This window comes from Macaca fascicularis, chromosome 3 (assembly GCF_037993035.2).
Source record: "Macaca fascicularis isolate 582-1 chromosome 3, T2T-MFA8v1.1".
NCBI lineage: Eukaryota > Metazoa > Chordata > Mammalia > Primates > Cercopithecidae > Macaca > Macaca fascicularis.
This window is the reverse complement of record NC_088377.1, coordinates 128,899,306-128,917,314: the sequence shown is the minus strand read 5'-3', so window position 1 is coordinate 128,917,314 and position 18,009 is coordinate 128,899,306. Positions and strand designations below refer to the sequence as shown.

General features: G+C 42.3%; 1 protein-coding gene across 2 annotated transcripts; it reads left to right on the top strand.

Annotated features, from left to right (window-relative positions):
- The first annotated feature begins 4,531 nt into the window (after positions 1–4,531).
- On the top strand, positions 4,532–15,894 carry GATAD1 (GATA zinc finger domain containing 1). Of its 2 annotated transcripts, none has more exons than XR_012432684.1 (5): positions 4,532–5,063; positions 5,829–5,954; positions 6,176–7,848; positions 11,578–11,761; positions 13,439–13,839. XR_012432684.1 is itself a non-coding variant. In XM_005595525.4 (5 exons), the coding sequence occupies exons 1-5, from the start codon at positions 4,809–4,811 to the stop codon at positions 13,627–13,629; spliced, it is 816 nt and encodes a 271-aa protein (XP_005595582.1). In that variant the 5' UTR covers positions 4,532–4,808; the 3' UTR covers positions 13,630–15,894. The 2 variants fall into 2 exon arrangements, 1 of the variants encoding a protein (XP_005595582.1); XM_005595525.4 differs by having other exon boundaries at positions 7,789–7,848; positions 13,439–15,894.
- The last annotated feature ends 2,115 nt before the right edge of the window (positions 15,895–18,009 follow it).

The following is an 18,009-nucleotide window of genomic DNA, read 5'->3' as shown; positions in this document are numbered from 1 at the left end:
TAATAGGATTAAGAGATTAAAGTAAAGACAGGTATAAGAAATTATAAAAGTATTATTTAGGAACTGATAAATATCCATGAAATCTTCACAATTTTTTTCTTTTTTTGAGATGGAGTCTCTCTCTTGTTGCCCAGGTTGGAGTGCAGTGCTGCAATCTTGGCTCACTGCAACCTCTGCCTCCAGGGTTCAAGCAATTCTCTTGCCTCAGCCTCCCTAGTAGCTGGGATTACAGGCATGCACCACCACGCCTGGCTAATTTTTTGTATTTTTAGTAGAGATGGGGTTTCTCCATGTTGGTCAGGCTGGTCTTGAACTCCCAACCTCAGGTGATCCACCTGCCTCAGCCTCCCAAAGTGCTGAGATTACAGGTGTGAGCCACTGCGCCTGGCCGAAATCTTCACAATTTATGTTCCTCTGCCACAGCTCCAGCTGGTCCCTCTGTTCGGGGTCCCTGACTTCCTGCAACACCCTCCAAGAAAGTGTCATTCCCTCTGTTGTCCTGTGTACTGTAATGCACAAAATAACTTATTTTGATGATCAGGGATCTTGGGCTCTTGACATACACACTGAAAAAAATGGGAGTTGTGTTATGTGTGTCCTACATAAACATGTCAGCAAATGTGGCCACCACTTTTTAATTCTCTTTTCTCAGATTGCCCTGAATTTTGCCACTTTGAAGTAATGTGCTGAATAATCTCAGCAACCAAAAATGATTATCCAGGAATGATTCTTTTGAGTGAGCTGATTTACTCTGAGTTATTGTATCTCTTTTAGTAGATTTTATACCCCTTTAGGAAATGTAAGAAGAATGAAAATATCTTCTTTTAAAAATGCTGGTATGGGGCCATGCCTACTAGAAGAGGCCAGATGGTCAAATAAGTATTTCCCCAAACCCATTTTGACCTTGAGTATGTGAGGGGGTACTGTACTTCATTCCTGATACATTTTGTTTTCCATGTTGGCACTGAACTCTTGGTTTTCTGTTTGGACAGTGGAGATGGGGGCCCTCCTATTCATACTTCCTTTCTAAGTGAAGGGAAAGGCTGGTTTTTGCTGTTCCTTGTTATTCCAAAAACCCTGGTTTGGGGCCAATGTTGAGGCTGGCTCTCACGCTGGCTCTCAGCTGGTCAGATGCAATGTTCTTGAGAGGTGGGGACCTGATTGTTACCATAGTAGCATCCAAGAGAGGAAACAGTGTTAATTAAGTATTCAAAAGGAAGCACAATTTCCAAAAAAAAAAAAAAAAAAGACTTGCAAGGAAAAAAATGTAAATCTTCCTAATCATCTAAGAAGATTAGAGGATACAGCAGCCAGGGACTGGGGAGCTGACAAGGATAAAGGATGAAGATGAGTGGGATGGGGAGGAATTGAGAAGCCTGCTGTTGGGTGATTATTCAGTTGGCCCTCCACAGCCATGGGTTCCACATCCACAAACTCAACCAACCACAGACCAAAAATATTCTCAAAAATAGATAAATATAAATATGAACAATATGACAATAAAAATAAAGCAATACAATATAGGAACTATTTATATAGCATTTATTTCATATTTGGTATAAGTAATCTAGAGATGATTTAAAGCACACAGGAGGGTGCGCATAGGTTATATGCAAATTCTATGCCATTTTATATAAGGGACTTAAGCATCTGTGGATTGTGGATTTTGGTATCATCAGGAGTCCTGGAATCAATCCTCCATGGATACTGAGGGACAATTGTACATGTGGATATTGACCTGAACCATGGCAGTGTACTGTATTGGAAAGGAAGCTGGTGAGCTATGGGCCAAAGTTTTCAGTGAATGAGAGGGAGTCTCTTGCAGATGAGCTGCAAGGAGAGGTATATGTTCCCAAATGGAGAGACATTCAGGAGCATGGAAATCAAGAGCTTAGATTTCCTCACACTGTAGGTGAGGAAAAACTTTCCCACCATATATATATATATATTTTTTTTGGCAGAGTCCCTCACTCTGTTGCCCAGGTGCCTCCCGGGTTCAAGTGATTATCCCACCTCAGCCTCCCAAGTAGCTGGGATTACAGGTGCCTGTCACCACACACAGTTTTTTTGTTTATTTGTTTTGTTTTTTTGTTTTTTTTTTTGAGACGGAGTCTCGCTCTGTCGCCCAGGCTGGAGTGCAGTGGCACGATCTCAGCTCACTGCAAGCTCCGCCTCCCGGGTTCACGCCATTCTCCTGCCTCAGCCTCCCGAGTAGCTGGGACTACAGGCGCTGCCACCACCCCCGACTAGTTTTTTGTATTTTTAGTAGAGACGGGGTTTCACCGTGTTAGCCAGGATGGTCTCGATCTCCTGACCTCGTGATCCGCCCACCTCGGCCTCCCAAAGTGCTGGGATTACAGGCGTGAGCCACCACGCCCGGCCCACACACAGTTAATTTTTTGTATTTTTAGTAGAGATGGGGTTTCGCTATGTTGGCCAGACTGGTCTTGAACCCCTGACCTCAGGCGATCCACCTGCCTCAGCCTCCCAAAGTGCTGGGATTACAGGCATGAGCCACTATGCCTGGCCTCTTCTCACCTCTGGTTCTGTGGCTGGGCATGGGAATTAAACTAACATAAGACAGATTTACCGGAAAAGACATAAAAGTTTTAATGTTTTTATACATGCACAGGAGACTTTGTAAGAAAAATAAAGACCTGTAGAAGTTACTAGGCCCAAAAGCTTATATGTCCTTTTAAACAAAGAACAATAAATTGCAGGGATGTGACACGACAAAGGGGCTTGGGCTAAGGCTGGCAAATTGTGGGAAAGTGACTAAGAACTGTATGTGGAAAGTTAATGGAAAATATAGGTTACAAATTTTTGTAAGGTTTTGTTTGTAGATTCATCTCAGTGGCAACTCTGCCTCTAGCAATAATACTCTCCTCTTCCTGGTACAGAAAGGGCACCTTTCATAAGGGAACTTTTATGTTCTGCCTCAAACAGAAAGAGGGTGGTCAGAGAGCCTTCCCTGCATCTGTTTTTGCTCCATTGCCCCTGGCTCAGAAGAATCAATATGCCAAAGTGGCATATTTTGGGATGGCAGGCTCTAAACACTTCACCTAGTCTCCTCAACCACTTTTACAGTTGGCCCTAATCCCCATAAGAGTCCTGGAAACTTATTTTTACTGTTACGGAAACAGATTTAGAGGGGGGATGACTGAGCCACAACCCACACCCCAGAGGGCTGCTCCAAAGTCCTCCTCGAAATTGGTGCCAACGGCAGCAGCTATAATGACAGCCAGTTCACACAGAAGTGCCTCTGTTGATCACCAATTAACAGTAAAATCTGATAATATCTCATTCCAAGGTTGTCATAAGCACTAAATGTGGTTTTGTGACATAATAGGCATTTGTTTCTCCCCATTGCTTCCCACCACAATATATTCATCAAGACTTTTCCAAGGATACTAAGTCTAGGAAACCCAGGATCATGAAGAGAGGACATGCTCTTCCAAATGAGGCTGAGGAGAGACTTGTCTGGCGAGGCCTGTACTGACTAGTGACATTAGAAGAGGCGATCTGACTTCTCATACTGCGCTTGTCCCAGGCCCGCTGTTTGTCAACTGCTGGGTCCTCAGAGCCAAAACTGTTTTCCAACAGTTTTGAATTGAATAACAGCCAGTTATTCAATTTTCTCCACATTCTCTAATCGGTATACTCTTCAGAGTCCAAGGGACTTGCAACGATATTACCCAATGGCTGAAGAATGTGCGCTTGACATCTTAGGCTGTAAAATGTCTCAATTTCAATTTCTAAAACATAAATGTCAGTGGATGGCATTTTCTGAATCCCTTGTCGATGTCCGTAAATGGCATGCTCTGAATTCAACTAAACAAAAGTATGGGTTGGGGGGAGATGTAGGGGCATGTCCAAATTATAATTTTTAAGAGTGTAAAGGGGTCCTGAGAAAGATTGCCAGATTTTTTTTTTTTTCTTGAGTCAGAGTCTCACTCTATCCCCCAGGCTGAAGTGCAATGGCATGATCTTGGCTCACTGCAGGCTCTACCTCCCGCACTCAAGAGATTCTTCTGCCGCAGCCTCCAGAGTAGCTGGGATTACCCCGGAGCCCGCCACTACTGAGCCTGGCTAACTTTTGTATTTTTAGTAGAGAAGGGGTTTCACCATGTTGGCCAGGCTGATTTCGAACTCCTGAGCTCAAGTAATCCGCCAGCCTTGGTCTCCCAAAGTGCTGGGATTGCAAGCGTGAGCCACCACGCCAGACCTGGATTGCCAGATTTAGCACATAAAAATACAGGACTCCCAGTTAAACTCCTCTCAGATAAACCATTATTGCATGAAATTCACTCACGCTAAAAACAATTGTTCGTCGTTTACCTGAAAGTCACATTTCATTGGTCCTGCATTTTACCCCGCAAATTCTAGGCCTGACACCAAAAAGTTTGAGAACCGCGCCCCTAGGCGACAGCAAGCGGAACTACCGCAAGCTCCCAGTAATTCCGGGTGCTGCACTTCCGGTCAGGCGGTCGGGCTGCGCGGCCCTGGGGCCAGCTCACCGCCGGAAGCCTCCGCGTCCCCGCCGGCCATATCCCGTTCCCGGTCCTGCTTCCCAGTGCCTCGGGCCTCCCGGGGCTGGTGCTGGGCGCCGAGCCGGCGGAACCGGCGGAACCCGCTTCCCGCCTCCACGCGGCAGCGCTAGCGGCCTAGTCCCTTCACGGGCAGCTCGGTGCTGTCGCCCTCACTGCTCTTCCTATCGCCGGGAGTGGTGGGCCGACCAGGGGGCGGCCGGGCTAGCGTCCGCCATTCCCGTGTCTCTGCGCCCGCGGGGGCCGCCCGAGCCGGCCACCATGCCGCTGGGCCTGAAGCCCACCTGCAGCGTATGCAAGACCACGTCGTCCTCCATGTGGAAGAAGGGCACGCAGGGGGAGATCCTCTGCCATCATTGCACTGGCCGGGGCGGCGCGGGCAGCGGGGGCGCAGGCTCGGGGGCGGCTGGAGGGACTGGGGGCAGCAGCGGCGGTGGCGGCGGCTTCGGCGCGGCGACCTTCGCCAGCACCTCCGCCACTCCTCCGCAGAGCAACGGGGGCGGGGGCGGCAAGCAGGTGAGCTCCTCCGGCCCCTCCCGCCGGCGGAGGCCGACCGGGCGCTAGGCGGCAGGGGCCGGGCGGGTTGGGAGCGGGCGGGCCCGGGCTTCCCGGCTCGCCGTGGTCCTGCCGGCTGGAACGCCCCTCCCCACCTCCTACTGAGATCTTTGGTTTGACCCATTCCAAAGCACCTGTTATAAGAAATTCAAAGCAATAAGAACCAAAATGTAAAGCCCTTAAGAAAATCTCAATATGCACACGTCTACACAGTCGTAAACAGGGTCATGCCACAAGTGCAGGTGCTGGACCTCATTGCTTGTTAAAGGTTTTGTCATATCAGGTTATGAAGTAAGATTATTATGTCATTATTGTAAATGGCAGCTTAAGTATTCAGTTGTAGGAGGCGCCATAACCTAATACGTTATCTGGCCTTAGGGAGTAAAGTTGTTAAGTGTTTTTCTCTATTGTAGACACAACAAATGAATAGTGTTTGTCTTGGCCCAGACTGACTCTTACTTCCGCCTCCTGACTTATTACAAGCAGCTCACACCTTTTGGAGGCTCTGGAGACGCCTATCCAGCGAGCTCCGAGATTCCGGTGCTGAACTTCCGGTTTTACTTAGCCCAGTTGCTGAAATTACCTCTGTTGAAAAGCAAAGGCGCACTCTTAATTGTTAAATACTCCTATAAAGTACATACTCTGGGATCCTTGTAAGATGATTGTATTGCAACCTGTATACACTTTTTACTTCTTTCTCTGTTCTTTAATTTGTTTGTGTAACAGAGTAAGCAGGAAATTCACAGGAGGTCTGCTCGGCTCAGAAACACTAAATACAAATCTGCTCCGGCTGCTGAGAAGAAAGTTTCCACCAAAGGAAAAGGGAGAAGACATATATTTAAATTGAAAAATGTAAGATATTTGTGGACAGTGCCTTTTACTGTAATGATGTTGTGTGTATCCTGCCACTGCCTTCATTTCCCGCCATTGAACTTGGACTCTGCCCTTGGTAGCCCTTCCTTAGTATTCTGGGGAGTGGTCCAGACTCCCCAAAAGGGAATGAGCTCTGTTGCAGGAGGCTCACTATTTTTAAAGGTAATAATACTCTTTCCTTTTTTTTTTTTTTTTTTTAGCTTTTATTTTTTTCCCCTGGAAAATATAAAATATGAGTTTAAAAGAAACATCAGCCTTGAGCCCATTTTTTGGGGTTCTCTATGGAAAGGAAGAGGAGAGATTATGGTTCTTGATATGGCCAGGTACACTAAGAAAACTTTTTTTTCATTCTTTAAAAATTAAGTAAATATTAACACTAGAACTCATCATTTGCATATTTATTTATTATTAAAGCCCCAGAAAATGTATCTTATTGACTTATGATGATGATGTATTTGATGAATATGAGTCAAAAATTCTGCTAAGCCTTCTCTCTTCTACTCTAAGAAAAGACATTGTTGAAAGACCTGTGCTGGAAATAATTGAAAGCATATTTTTATTGCAATTAAATTATCAGTTTTTATAAACAAGGGATAATGTTCAAACACAATGGACAGTGCATTATGGACTATTTTTTTAAGTCTCAGTATGGTATTCTTTTCTTTCAGAACAGGAATGTTTCACTTACCCGTAAAGACATTTTTGAAGTCGGGCATATTTATTTCTAAAACACAAAGGGACCCTGCAGTAGACTTATGCAGATGGCAGACTATTTTCTTTTTTTTTTTTTAATGTAATTTAATTTAATTAATTTTTTAAAATTTTACTTTAAATTCTGGGATACATGTGCAGAACGTGCAGGTTTGTTACATAGGTATACATGTGCCATGGTGATTTGCTGCACCTGTCAACCCATCATCTAGGTTTTAAGGCCCATGTGCATTAGATATTTGTCCTAATGCTCTCCCTCCCCTTGCCCCCCATCTCCGATGGGCCCCAGTGTGTGATGTTCCCTTCCCCAAAGTATTTTCTTTTTCAGAGTAGTTGCTTCTAATTTATTTAAGATTTTTATAATTTAGTTAAGCAAGGCATTTGTTGATTATGCAAAATATCTTATTGGTATTTGTATCACATATGCACATTTTTTTTCCTTTTAAGTATAGTATACCATGTTCTCAGCAATTAATTCATTATCGTTTGTCTGCAACCCTTTCTTCAATGTTACTAAGCAAGACACATCTGGGGAGGCCTACTTTCTATGTTGTGGCATAAAAGTATGTATTGAAGCTTTAGTAGGGATTTCAAAAATGGTTGGATGGTAGCAAATTACTAAGAACTGTCAAAGTTTCTAAAGCCTTAGTTCCAGCTTGCTAGAAAACCGACGTTGAGTATTATGGCTAAATAGTTGAGTTGGAAAATGTCTTCAAGGAGACACTTTTTCACTTTGTATTCATCTGTACATTTTTTATTACTTGCATTCTGTCATGCTCAGGCTATTAGAGCAGGTACATTTTTATAACTGGAATGTTTATGTGTAGTGAAGCTCTGAGAGGACTTTGCATTAGATTTCAGCAGCATAATCAAAGCTTGTTCTTTGTCTCAGCAATTTTTAAGCTAATAGTAGCAGAAACTGCCGTGGAAATAGACTGCTTTGCCACAACATTCAGAAAATCATTTATCTTTTTATTGCAGTTCTTGTCACCAAACAGTACATTTTAGTATTTCTCAAATTACAGAACTCTCATAGGGCTGGGAAAATACCTGTACACACATACATACTATGAATGTGCTAACGTGTTTTGTATTTTCATAGCCCATTAAAGCTCCTGAGTCGGTTTCCACTATAATCACTGCAGAATCAATCTTCTACAAGGTAAGCTTTTGTAGAGTTACTGAAGGGAGAGTTGGGCCTAGTGGGTAATGTGCCACTAAAATGTTGGATTAGTCTAAAGGTCTCTCCTCTTTATTTGTTTAAGGTGTGATTATACTTTTTGTTCCCTTCTTAACTATTTTCCCCCATGAGTGACTGTTATTCAAACATCTCATCTAGAGCAGAAGTGGGAGGAGAAGGTGCCTACTGACATATGATATGAGGATCTTAAGTATTGTTTTTTAGTGTAGATTATAGGAAGTGTTCTTAGAGTGCTGATTGTATAGTGTGGAGCCATGGAATTGTGAGCCATTAGTGTGATGGCATTGAAGAACAAGAAGGACAGAGACAGGATTTGGACTAGTACAGGTTGTAGACTGTGGTGTCAGATGGGTAGAGTAGGCCCAGAGATTCTAAAATGCCTTTAAGTGGAGTTGAGCTGAGTAAGGGCAGTAGTGAGGATTAACACCTACTAGAAATCCATGGTGAGAGGAATTCCAAGATGTTTTGATAAAAGAATGAGGAGGTCAGGTTTCCTAGGGCCAAAGTCCATGGACATCTGATACCTCAGTGAGAGAAGTGACAGATTGTTGTGTTTAAACCAGAAGTCTTAGGAAAGGAATTAGAACATAGACCCCCCCAAGGCTCGGCAGGCCTGGCACGGCACAGGCAGCAACCAATGAAGGCTATTTGGTGCTTTGGGATCTGAACTATCATTTAGGGGACAGTGGTGTGAGTTAGTGCTTTATACTTGACCCAGGTGGACTGAGAAACTGAAGTGATTATGCCCTTAAGTATACTTTTTTTAAAGCCCACAATCTATATAGTTGAAACTGTTCCTCCCCACAGGGTTACACTGGCATTCCTCAGCAGGGCTGGGAAAAACCAACAACAAAAGAAGTCTGTATACAGGCAAACATGTCTCTTGTTTTTCCAACATTTAATACATTGTTAATAAAATATCTAAAGTTTAGCAAACAGTTGCTATGTATCAGTGACTGAACATTTTGCATGCTTTATTTCATTCAGTTCACCCTATGAGGTGGATACTACTATCCCCATTTTCTGGATGAGAAGATTGAGGCATAGCGAGGTTAATTAACTTGTCCAAGATCACATAGCCAACAAGTCATGGAGTGAGGCAGTCTCATACCAGAGCTTAAGCCTAGAGCATAGTTCCTGGCTCTATAGCTTTAGCAAGTGACTAGCTATGTGACGAGGACCAACCTCTCTGATGTCTCATCTCTAAAATAGGAATTGTAAATAGTTTCTACCTCAGTGGGTCAAGTGAAATCATATGTGTTAAGCACTTAGCAGAGTAAGCACTCAATGAATGTAGGAGTTATCATATTTTCATATTTGTGCATTACCTTCACAATTTACAGATTAAGGCTAGAAGCAACTTGTTGAGCTACGGGTTTAGTGTGCTAATGATTTCCATGTGTGTCTCCATGGAAAGGCGTGTGGGACCTATTATTGTGACTGACTGTACTTTCGTATTGTCTGCCACCCATGTTCATTAAATGGTAAGGACAATAATCCTACAAAGTAGTCAAGCAGTGTTGCAAATGCCCAGTATTGTGGGGGCTGTCACAGCAGTGCCACTGGCATGCAGCACCATGGTGGCAAGTTCAAGAGGTCACTGCCAGCCACTGAGCTAGAGCCCAGATCAGGCATGCAAGAGGAGCCTGAGTGGGAGCCACTGGGGTCAGCGGTCAAGAGTGTGACAACCCAAGACCCAGAACGGCTGAGTGGCCTCCCTGGAGCATGGCGGTGGCAGAACAACTCCATGAACGCAGGTCTGGTGATGCCTAAGCTAGTGCTGTTCTCTTGTGGATCCTTTTTCTCCACCAGAAACCTTGAATCCTCTCAGCAAATGAGGAGACCACTCAGATCAGTGACTTAGTCCTGTTTGGTGTTATATATATGTACACAACACAGCACATATTAATAAATACCTACTATGTGCCAGGCCCTGCCTACCACTGGAATCTTTCACTAAGACATTGTCTTTGCATTTCTGCCTTCACACTATGAAAGCAGATGTTTTGGATTCATATTCATTCAGCATACATTTGAGTATGCTGTGATATGCATGATAAGCCTATGATAAGCAAGTATTCTCATTTAGAATTTGGGAATATTGATTATACATGTGGACAAAGCAAACCATAAATGCAAACGATATGATAAATAACTTTGGACTAATGACTGGGAGGAAGGACCAGCTGTTGATGGGTAGGAACTAGCAAGTAACAGACTGGCCTGCATAGACCAGACCCATCCATAGTGACCAGATGAAACAGCCACCGTCAGACACTTGGATAAAGGGTCCACCAGGAAAAAACTCCTGGCCTATCAGGTGCTATGTTAGAGTTCCGTTACTGGAAGTATTTCATCAGAAGTGTTTTTATGGTTGAGGTACACATTCCTGCAGGTTTACCTGCTGCCAAGTCCCTGTTTGAAGGGAAGCAGCAATTAATTACACTGTTTCCATAGTCAAGGACAGTATATCCCGCCGAGAAAACTACTCCCACTTAAGGAGGTGCTGGATGTCATAAAGATTTGGATCAACCATTATGGGTGTTTAGAGGAGAGATTATTTCCAGCTCAAGACCCAGGAAAGAGGACATAGGATGGATGCTAGAGTCATAGGGAAGATTTAACACAGGACATGTACACATTAGTTAGTTGGGTATAAAGTGGAACAGAAATGAATGAGACACAAAGCCTTGAATTCCAGAAGTACTAGTAGTTCTGTTGTGGAAGGATATAAAACTCAACTGGGAGTGGAAGAGAAAGGCAGCAGTGAGTCTAGGAGATGTACAATAGGTTGAGGTAAACATATCCTGAAGACTATAATCCAAAGATTATTTTTGGTTTGAATTTGTTTTGGTTTGAATTCATGGTATCTATTTTCTTTGAATGGATGGTTGGGGAGGGTGGCATGTAGAATGCATTCTTATTAAATCAGCATTGATTTTCAACACAGTACAGAGAAAGACTACTGAGCTGATGTAGGAGCTTCGGCTGCAGTCTCTATGACTTTCAGCAAGCCGTTTAACCTTACTACCACTTCATGACTGTGGCGAACAAAGTAGGGACAGTACGGAGCACAGAGGATTTTTAGGGTAGTGAAACTATTAATACTGTCTTTGTATGATACTGTAATGGTGGGTACATGTCATTATTCATTTGCCCAACCCCATAGAATACACAGCACCAAGAGTGAACCCTAATGTGAACTCTGGTCTTTGATGGTGCTGTGTCAGTGTAGGTTCATCTGTGTAACAAGTGTACCACTCCAGTGGTGGGTGGGGTTATTGATAATAGGGGAGGATGTGCATGTGTGGGGGCAGGGAGTCTATGGGAAATCTCTCTACTTCTGCTCAATTTTACTGTAAACTTAAAACCTCTTAAAAAATAAAATCTATTTTTTAAAAAGTAGGGATAGTATTATAGCAATATAAAATCAAAGTACTTTATGAATAAATGTTTTCTCCAGATGTCAGCTGTCATATATGCACCCTCGAATGTGTATGTATAATTTTCATTCAAAAGTGAAACAACTTTACAATTGGCACCAAACATATAAACATTGATTGATACATTAGACTATCTTGAACACCTTTTATTGACCACTTTGAAAACTTGCTTACCTATTAAGGTTCATTCATAGCTGTGGTGTTCTATTTTTATTTTCAATGTGGGATTATCTTCTCTTTCACCCAGGGAGTATATTACCAAATTGGTGATGTTGTTTCTGTGATTGATGAACAAGATGGAAAGCCCTACTACGCTCAAATCAGAGGTTTTATCCAGGACCAGTATTGCGAGAAGAGTGCAGCACTGACGTGGCTCATTCCTACCCTCTCTAGCCCCAGAGACCAATTTGATCCCGCCTCCTATATCATAGGCAAGTTTGACAAATGGCACAGGTTCTTTAACTTAGTTAACTCTCCAATATTATGTAAAAAAGTGTGTTAGTCAGCTTGGGCTGTCAGGACAAAATATCACAGACTGAGTGGCTTAAACACCAGAAAGTCACTTTCTCACAGTTTTGGAGGCTGAAGTCCAACATCAAAGTTCTGGTAACATGGATTTCTGGGGAGGCTTTTCTTCCTGTCTTGTAAATAGCCACCTTCTTGCTGTGTCCTCACATGGCCTTTAATGGAGAGAGAGCTCTTTGGTGTCTCTTCTTATAAGGACACCATTTCTGTCAGATGAGGGCCCCACCCTTATGGTTTCATTTAACCTTAATTGCCTCCCTAAAGGTCTGATCTCCAAGTACCATCACATGGGGATTAGGGCTTCAACATACGAATTTAGAGGATGGGGGGGATGCAGTTCAGTCCATAAGAAAAAAAGCATGAGTATAATTAAGTACAAAAAAATTAGAGCTTTATAGAAAATATGAGGCATTTTATGTAGCTGGAGTTTGAGTGCTATCAGTTATTTTGAGTTAGAGCAATGTGCATCTACTAAGAAGTGATACGGATAAGGTTTTTTTTAGAGTGACCCAGGGTTAAACTGTACTACAAGAATTTATTGCTCAGGAACTTGGTTATTTAGGTTACTTATTTATACAAACCTGTTCAAAAATAATTTAGAAAAGAACTATCCCAGTTATCCCATACTTGCAAGTTCTCAGTATGCGTACCTCTGCATGCTACACATGTCATCTTAGGCCTTTATAATATAAAGGCTGGTAGTTGAAATGGCAGCTGCTGTACTTTTGTTAATTTCAAAGCTGCCAAAACAGTTTTGACATAGACTCACAAGAATTTACTGATTAATACAATTTTAAAAGTTTTCAGATTTTTAAAGTTACTTCAGACTTTTTAATCTTTCTGCAATGAGCATGCATCATTACTTTTGCATCCTGAGGACAAGCATAAATTTTTTTTGAAGAGAACTCCAGGGACAAATAATATACCACTGTTATTCTCACCTACATGTCAAGTTTGATACATTACCAAACAGTTCTAGCCTTCTGCTTATAAGTACATAGAATTTTTATTTACCGTATCTATGGGTCAGGATCCCAGCAGAGGCAGTGATGTATCAGAATCACCTTCGGGATTCCTCTACTGCCTCCTCTTTCTAATCCCCAGATTCTGATATGCATCCTTGTCCTACAGCGAGGCAGCATGGCGTGAGGTCAGAACACCAGTTCTGGAGCCAGAGTGTCTGGGTTCATAGCCCGCCATTTACCAGCCATGTGACTTTGGCAAATTTCTTAGTTTCTCTTGCCTCACTTTCCTCATATGTAAAATGGGAATAATAATAATGCCTACCTCAGAAGGTTGCTGTGAGGAATGAAGGTATTGATATGTGTAAACTTACAACAGTGTGGGTATAAAATAAACATGATGCAAGTGTTCAATCACTGTTTTTGGGAGAATTCTGTATTCTTTAAGCCATTAAAGAAGAAAAAATGATTAAGAATAATTTCAAAGTACTGCATGTTTCAAGGGCTAATGCCAGGTTGCTCCCAGAGTGGTCTCTCCCAGTGTCTAGAAATTTTAACATCTTATGAAAATGATGTATATGGTCAAAAATGTATTTAACCTTTCCCTTGGCTGCCTTCCAGGGCCAGAGGAAGATCTTCCAAGGAAGATGGAATACTTGGAATTTGTTTGTCATGCACCTTCTGAGTATTTCAAGTCACGGTCATCACCATTTCCCACAGTTCCCACCAGACCAGAGAAGGGCTACATATGGACTCATGTTGGGCCTACTCCTGCAATAACAATTAAGGAAACAGTTGCCAACCATTTGTAGTTCACAAATTAAAACTGGATTTCCAGGCCTGGTGTGGTGGCTCACGCCTGTAGTCCCAGCTATTGCACCACTGCTCTCCAGGCTGGGCAATGGAGTGAGACTCTGTCTCTTAAAAATATCACAAAAAAACTGGATTTCCAGTTCTCTGATCTTCTTAGTACCACAGGATATGTCATAGGTATCTTTAAATGAAATTCTTAGCTGGAAAAATGACTCAAAAGTTTTTTTCTACTACCTAGTAATCATTAGATTATTTATTACTGGTTACTTAGAAAATTAAAAGGGTTAGGGCCAGGCACAGTGGCTTATGCCTGTAATCCCAGCACTTTGGGATGCTGAGGCAGGCAGATCACCTGAGGTCGGGAAGTGGATTGCCTGAGGTCAGGAGTTCGAGACCAGCCTGGCCAACATGGCGAAACGCCGTCTCTACTAAAAATACAAAAATTAGCCAGGTATGGTGACATTTGCCTGTAATCCCAGATCTTTGGGAGGCTGAGGCAGGAGAATCACCTAAACCCAGGAGGCGGAGGTTGCAATGAGCCAAGATTGTGCTGCTGTGCTCCAGCCTGGGCAACAGAGTGAGACTCTGTCTTGGAAAAAAATAAAATGGCTGGGCACAGTGGCTCACGCCTTTAATCCCAGCACTTTGGGAGGCTGAGGCAGACGGATCGCCTGAGGTTGGGAGTTCAAGACCAACCTGGCCAGCATGGTGAAACCCTGTCTCTACTAAAAATATAAAAATTAGCCAGGCATGGTGGTGCACACCTGTAGTCCCAGCTACTCAGGAGGCTGAGGCAGGAGACTTGGTTGAACCCAGGAGGTGGAGGTTGCAATGAGCTGAGATGGTGCCACTGCACTCCAGCCTGGGTGACAGAGCAAGACTCCATCTCAAAAAAACAAAAAATTAAAAGGGATAGAATGTAATGAAATATGTTTTGAACTTAAATGATATTCTATATGTGTATCTTCCTAGGCAAAAGCTGTAATTTCCAGAGAGACCATTAGGAACAGGTAGTATCTATTTTTCTCCATTATTTATTTCTAGAAACTCATAAAATGGACATTTTATATTTTTCTATAAGAACAAAATATTAATTAAGGTATAGATGACTGACCAAGGGCTTAATCAAATAAAATGACTAACAGTATCTATCATAAAGCCACACAAGCCTTATGTTCTCATCTCAAAAATGCTGTGACAGCTTTTTGCCTGCTTTAACCATAAGAAAAGTGATTGGTGGATGATTTTACTAGCCCAGGCTTTTAAAAACTTTCATCTAGGCCAGGCGCAGTGGCTCACACCTGTAATCCCAGCACTTTGGGAGGCCTGAGTGGATGGATCACTTGAGGTCAGGAGTTCAGGACCAACCCGGCCAACATGATGAAACCCTGTGTCTACTACAAATAGAAAAATTAGTTGAGTGTTATGGTGCAGGCCTGTAATCCCATCTACTCGGGAGGCTGAGGCAGGAGAATTGCTTGAACTCGGGAGGTGGAGGTTGCGGTAAGCCAAGATTGCACCACTGCACTCCAGCCTGTGTGATAGCGCAAGACTCTGTCTCCAAAAAAAAAAAAAAGAAAGAAAAACTTTCATTTAATCCTTCTGTAGCAAACAGGCAGTCAGAACCATTCCACTGATCTTAATAAAGCTGCTCTTTACTGTTTCTAGTCAAAAACCAGACTTCCAATCAAACCATAAGATTTTATACTGCAGATAGTCAGCTTCACCAAAGCCACAGCGGAAACATGTTGAGATCAGGCATCCCGCTTGATAGTTTCTTGACTACCATTAAAATGAAGATTGGGAAGTCATGAAAGTCACTGGTAGGCCATTAGCATTGATATCTTTAAAACGTCTACCCTAAACCATCTGCTGTGGACCCGTAATAAGAAGCCTGTTGTATATGAAATTGTCTAGAATTCAGGTGCAGGTCTTTGCCAGTTAAGTAAGGGAGCAACATGTAAAATGGAGGAGTAGGTGCACTTACTTGCCTCCACTTCTGTCCTGATTTAACCAGCATTTTTCAACCCTGGGAAAATTTGCAGAATCTAAGTTGATTGTAATGATTTTGAACTGCAGTGGCTTTAACTCTTACCCTTTTCCCACATAGTTATGGTTTGTGAGTTGGAAAGAAACAACTGTAGGTAGCTACACATACATAATGATCTCTTTATTCACAAAGGTTATAGTAAAATTGATTGTAAATGACTTTCTAAGTGCTAATATTCAAAAATTTTGGATTAAAATGTATTTTTCACAATGTATTTACTTTGGATGTATTTATTTCATTTAAACAATTTAAATGGGGCTATTTAACCAAAAATGGTATTTAAAACCAAAACAGTATAGTACTTAGAATTTGGAGTAGAGACCAGGTGCAGTGGCTCACGCTTGTAATCCCAGCACTTTGGAAGGCCGAGGCAGGAGGATCGCCTGAGGTCAGGAGCTTGAGACCAGCCTGGTCAACATGGTGAAACCCTGTCTCTACTAAGAATACAAAAATTAGCCAGGCATGGTGGCGTGCACCTATAATCCCAGCTAGTCTACTCGGGAGACTGAGGCAGGAGAATCACTGGAACTCGGGAGGCAGAGGCTGCAGTGAGCTGAGATCGTGCCACTGCACTCCAGCCTGGGTGACAGGGCATGAATCCATCTAAAAAAAAAAAAGAATTTGGAGTAGATAGATTCATCATTAATACGTAATAGATTTTGGGAAAATCCAGAAATGGCTAATAAAATGAACACAATGTAAAATATTAAAATGTAGACTTTTAAAAATCTATAAATTGACCATCTGTTTATAAATTGGTAGATGGTTGTGTACCATCTTTTAAAATAAAGATGGAATTTCACCCAGTGCGATGGTTCCCATTGCTTACATTTCTCTGCTGAGGCCAAACCTGATATGGCCCTGGTCTGTGTTCCCAGCCCTGTCTCCTCATTACCACTAAAATGTTTCCCCCGTATACCCGCCTAATTTTTCTGGCTCTGAGCCCTTGTTCGTACTGTTCTGTCCAATTCTACCTTCCAAAGACCTTTCTTAATGCCTTCAGATTCTTTCTTTGAGACCTTGTCAGATTCCCATGGCTTTTTGAAATCAATCTCTATCCTATTGTCATCACATTTAAGTTTCTACTTCCATCATCATTCCTATCCCTTTGTTCCTTGTAGGGCAGGGATGCTGTGTTTTATTTACTCATCTCTAACTTCCACATAACCTAACCCAGGTTCTTGCTTATGGGAGATGCTGAGTGTAGGGTCTGAATTAGATACTGTTAACTAAAATGCTTGTTGGTATTTTAGTTATTAATTCATATTAACTTTGGCTGAAACTTTTAAATTGTGAATAGTCAAGTAAAACTTAGATTGTTATATTCTGGGTTAGTATTAGATTGTTTTTAAGATGAGTTTTAAATAGTTCTCTTAAGACAAATAAAGCTTAACATGAGCATTTGAAAGAAATTATCCCAAACCATTCCAGTTCCCGGCTGTGAAAGACTTTTCCAGGCCTAGTAAGTTTTCCATTTCAGTCATAAGTAGGTGAAATCAAATGAACAATAGAGGGAAATGTATTTATTTGCTTTATACACATGCATGTGTGTTGTGTCTACATATAAACAATGCACAAGCTTAGAATGAAGTTTCTGTCATGCCCAGAAAAGGGAGAGGCATTTTTGTGGATTTTGTCTGGCTGCCCTGGACATGTTTGAAGAACTGTGCTGTTTACTTCATACCAAGTGTGTGAGCCATACCTTTGGTAGGAGGGTGTACCTCCTACACCCAAGAAACATAAGCCAGGAGAAGGTCTGTGCCAAGGAGAAGGAACCCAAATGACCCACAAGAGGTGGGCCATTAATTATTGGGTCAGATGCACAAATGCATGGTAATTTATTTAAACACATCTTAATGGTGACCCACGAGGAAGATTGCTAGTAATAACAGAAAGGTTCACAATAAATAAGAGAAAAAAAGACAGAATGTAGAACTGTATGACAGCGATTCTGCAAACAAGAAGCATCTTTTATAAAAGATGGAAGGAGCCCAGGCACAGTAGCTCATGCCTGTAATCCCAGCACTTTAGGAGACTGAGGTGGAGGATCACTTGAGCTGCAGTGACCCATGATCATGCCACCACTCCAGCTTGGGTGATAGAAGTGAGACCTTGTCTCAAAACAAAACAAAGACAGAAATGCCTCCAGAATTTTAACATGTCAACAGAGGTTTTCTGCAGCTACTCTTTTCAGCTTTATACTTTGCAGTATTTTCCAAATTTTCTCTAACATGCAGTATTTTCCAAATTTTTTACAATAAGCACACACACACACACACACACACACACACACACACACGTTTGTTTGCATACTGCCCAACTGGTGGTA